The following is a 1,447-nucleotide window of genomic DNA, read 5'->3' on the forward strand; positions in this document are numbered from 1 at the left end:
GGGACGATCATGGCGGCCCACGGCACGGCGCGCCCCAAGGCCGCGACGAAGCTCTCGCTGCCCGATACGAAGCGCCTCGGTCGTTTCTTGTTTCGCGCCACGACCGCCGCCATGGCCTTCCGCGCTCACTGCAACCGCACGCGAAGCCATCATGATCCAGCCGATGGTTTTGAGATGGAAACGACGTTGGGGAACCCCGTCGCCGAGGTACACTCGTCTCACTGTTATAATTTTACATGGTTCTCGGTAGATGCTCGGCAAGTGTCCGTGGAAGGCAAGCCGACGCCTCGACACGTCAGCGTCCTTTGCCCTCGACGGCGATGAAGAATACGCGTCGCACAGCCTCGTCGCGCTCAGCGCTGCGATCGAAGCGACGTGGCGCACGCAACTTTTGGGCGAAAACGGCTTGGGCCATCCGTCGGGGCCACCTGCGTCGCCAGTGCTCGTCACTGCGTCGTCGAGCAGCTTTGAAATGGGGACGCTCGCGTCAGCGCCGCTCCTTGTGTTTCCGCTAACCGGCGCGGTCGGGCTCGGGCGCTGCGTCAACGGGCGTTGGCACATGGCAGTGCTTCGACTACCGTCCGCCGATCGACTCGTACGTGTTGCTCACAGCAGCTGTATGCCGCCTCACAAAGTTTGGTAGATTGACCAGTGCATCTACTCGCGCGACGGGCAGAGCCAGCTCGCTCTTCTCCACGCGTCTGGCTCGGAGCGTACGTTTATCACCAAGTGACTTTGCGCATGGCACGACGACCTTGACGATGTAGAGCGACTGTCGCTGGTGGCGCTCGCGTCGGTTGCATTTGCTCCGCCATGGACGACCGATGTGGCGTGGACGACCAGCGCGTTGGAGACACTCGAGGTATGTACGAGTATGTAGGACGAGCCAGCACAACACACGAGGGTAGGCGCACGAGGTGACGACATTTCGAAAGCAGCGAGGGCTCTCGACAGCCATCTTTGATGCGGTCGTTGGCAACGGCGTACGCGGTGTGCTTGGCGTCCTATCCATAGCCGACCGACGCCTCATGCTCTTTGACGCGGAAGACGACGAAGACGACGACGAGGACGAAGAAGATGACGATGACATGGACGAATAGATCCATTCATGCTTGTCGGTTCAATGTGCATTAGCTGTGCGAGCTTTCGTTCTCGCCGTGAGGCTCGTCGTCGCCCGCCGAGAGGTTGAACGCCCGGAGCGGCCCCACGAGCGACAGCTCGTACAGCGTATGTTCGAGTTTCTTGAGGTTGTACTTGAGGCTGTCGTACTTCTTGCGCAGCGGCGAGTTGCGGAAGCTAAATTGAATCAGCTAGACACCATCGCTTCGTCATCGCAGGATGATGCTGGCAAGATGGGATACCTCGCCCGAGATGGCATCGACAATGTTGCGGCACGCTTCGACGCGGGCGACGTCGCGCTTCGTTGCCTGCACGACAGCGTAGCGCG

The 1,447-nt window shown here is 60.6% G+C and overlaps 2 protein-coding genes across 2 annotated transcripts; one reads left to right on the forward strand and one right to left on the reverse strand.

Moving 5' to 3' along the window:
- Positions 1-250: 250 nt before the first annotated feature.
- SPRG_18372 (hypothetical protein) lies at positions 251-733 on the forward strand (the record flags this gene model as incomplete). Its single annotated transcript, XM_012357809.1, has 2 exons — positions 251-595; positions 644-733. The coding sequence occupies 2 exons, from the start codon at positions 251-253 to the stop codon at positions 731-733; spliced, it is 435 nt and encodes a 144-aa protein (XP_012213199.1).
- A 397-nt stretch (positions 734-1,130) lies between these two features.
- On the reverse strand, positions 1,131-1,427 carry SPRG_18373 (hypothetical protein; the record flags this gene model as incomplete). Its single annotated transcript, XM_012357810.1, has 2 exons — positions 1,131-1,310; positions 1,362-1,427. Coding segments are annotated over 2 exons (246 nt in total), but the record flags the coding sequence as incomplete, so codon positions are not given.
- Between the last annotated feature and the right edge of the window lie 20 nt (positions 1,428-1,447).

The sequence above is a fragment of the Saprolegnia parasitica genome (genome assembly GCF_000151545.1).
Source record: "Saprolegnia parasitica CBS 223.65 unplaced genomic scaffold supercont2.1153, whole genome shotgun sequence".
Lineage (NCBI taxonomy): Eukaryota > Oomycota > Saprolegniomycetes > Saprolegniales > Saprolegniaceae > Saprolegnia > Saprolegnia parasitica.